Below are 2,214 nucleotides of genomic sequence, written 5' to 3'. Positions count from 1 at the left end.
AGGTACCAGGAATCAAACTCATGAACTCAGGATTGCCAAGCAGGTGCTGTGCCACTGAGCTACATGCCCAGCCCTGGGAAATAGGTATTCCTCATAGGAAATTTTAACTCAGGTACCATATTGAGTCTCAAAAGATCTAGTGTTAGGTTTATAGCACAGGATGTAAACACATGCCCAGTAATTTCTACTCTCAAGGGGCTAATCCAACTCAGGAAGAAATGGTAAATATGAGAATAGTTTCTGTGCATCGTAACATTTTCTTCAGAGCTATGTGTCAGAAGACAGGTTCTGATTTGATTGAGGAGACATTTGGGGACACATATAAGGTTGTTGTTTTCTTTCTTGCAAGTGAAGAGAACTTTGTAGAGAACTCTCTAAATCCAGAGTATTCCTCTAACATACAGATAGGCACTGATGACCATAAAATCCTGCACTATCAAAAACTTTGACTACACCTCAGGACAGAGGATAAGAAGGGTCCTTCAGATCCCAGAAGAGCGAGACCTCCAGATGTAAAAGGTAAGCAGTAAATCATCTTGACCTTTAAATCTCCAGCTAAATAAGTCATGGTTTAGTGGGAACACTCCCTATTTATTGCTCTTCACATCCCTAATCTGCACCAAATAGTGAAGTGAGGCAATAATATTCAGATGCATTGTGAAATCTAACAGACTGTTTCCTGGACAGAGACACCAGGTAGAGGGGCAAAGCAGAAATTGGGATTCCTCAGAAATCAACATAGGAGGTCTTGTGCATGTTGTCAGACAACTGTAACTCATAAAACAGCAGCGCTCTCTCTCTCTCTCTCTCTCTCTCTCTCTCTCTCTCTCTCTCTGTCTCTCTGTCTCTGTCTCTGTCTTTCTGTCTCTCTCTCTCTGTCTCTCTCTCTCTGTCTCTCTCTCTCTCTCTCTCTCTCTCTCTCTCTCTCTCTCTCTCTGTGTGTGTCTCTTTTCTCTCCCTCTCTGAAGGTTCAATGTTTATTTCACTGTCTTATTCTCTTTCTGCAGATCCCACTGTGAAGGAAATGAACATAGGAAACAACTCTTCAGTGATGGAGTTTATTCTGATGGGATTGACGGACCAGCCTGAGCTACAATTGCCCCTCTTCTTCTTGTTCTTGATGAACAGCATAGCCACTGTGGTGGGAAATGTGAGCTTAATTAACTTAATTTTGCTGAATTCACGCCTTCACACACCCATGTACTTTTTTATCTTCAATTTGTCCTTCATTGATTTATGTTACTCATTTGTCTGTGGCCCCAAATTGTTGATGGGGTTTATTTCTCAGAGGAACATCATCTCATTTACAGGGTGCATGGCTCAGCTCTTTTTCTTCTGTTTTTTTGTCAATTCTGAGTGCTATGTGCTGACAGCCATGGCCTATGATCGCTATGTGGCTATTTGTCAGCCCCTTCTGTATGCGGCCATCATATCCCCTAGAACCTGTTCTCTGCTGATGCTTGGCTCCTACTTGATGGGGTTTGTGGGTGCCATGCTCCACACGGGGTGCATGATCAGGCTCATCTTTTGTGATTCTAACATCATCAACCATTACATGTGTGACATCCTCCCCCTGCTCCAGCTCTCCTGCAGCAGCACGTATGTCAATGAGCTTCTGAGTTCTGCTCTTGTGGGCACAGTTATCATTGTGTCTAGCCTCATTATTTTCATCTCGTATGCTTTGATTCTCTTTAACATCATACACATGTCATCAGCAAGGGCTTCATCCAAAGCCATCAGTACCTGTGGTTCTCACATAATATCTGTTGGCTTGTTCTATGGTTCTGGTCTGCTCACTTATGTCAAGCCGTCATCTGCTAGCTCCGTGGGCCAGGGAAAGTTTTTCTTTGTGTTTTATACACTTGTGTTTCCCATGCTCAATCCCCTCATTTACAGCCTCAGGAACAAGGATGTCAAAATTGCTCTGAAGGGAGCCCTGAAAAGAAACACAAGCTGAGTGGACAGAGAAGCTGCCTGGGTCCCTTCCCACATTACTTGGAATTTTTCTTCACTTCCTGATCTCCTTCTAATTTTTTTTTTTCAGCTTGTCTTCATCTTTCCTTCAGCCATCTGGGTGGGAATTTTATTGTACTGTCTTTTCTCTCTCTGCCCACTATGAATATACCAGAAGTACCTGTTTATAGATCTGAGACAGTGTTAGTTCCAAGATCGTTCCAATCTAGAGTGCATTTTCCATACCATAAGGAGACACTG

The 2,214-nt window shown here is 43.0% G+C and overlaps 1 protein-coding gene across 1 annotated transcript; it reads left to right on the top strand.

The window, feature by feature from the left end:
• The first annotated feature begins 1,021 nt into the window (after positions 1 to 1,021).
• On the top strand, positions 1,022 to 1,957 carry LOC100712751 (olfactory receptor 143-like). Its single transcript, XM_003472588.5, has one exon. The coding sequence runs from the start codon at positions 1,025 to 1,027 to the stop codon at positions 1,955 to 1,957; it is 933 nt and encodes a 310-aa protein (XP_003472636.3). The 5' UTR covers positions 1,022 to 1,024.
• The last annotated feature ends 257 nt before the right edge of the window (positions 1,958 to 2,214 follow it).

This window comes from Cavia porcellus, unplaced genomic scaffold, assembly GCF_034190915.1.
Source record: "Cavia porcellus strain 051 isolate PalLab524CR breed Dunkin Hartley unplaced genomic scaffold, mCavPor4.1 scaffold_9, whole genome shotgun sequence".
Lineage (NCBI taxonomy): Eukaryota > Metazoa > Chordata > Mammalia > Rodentia > Caviidae > Cavia > Cavia porcellus.
The sequence above is the reverse complement of the archived record's forward strand: the minus strand, read 5'-3'. Positions and strand labels throughout refer to the sequence as shown.

Bases quoted from the DNA above. Each gene is read 5' to 3' on its own strand.
- LOC100712751 (XM_003472588.5), top strand. From the start codon at position 1,025: ATGAACATAGGAAACAACTCTTCAGTGATGGAGTTTATTCTGATGGGA.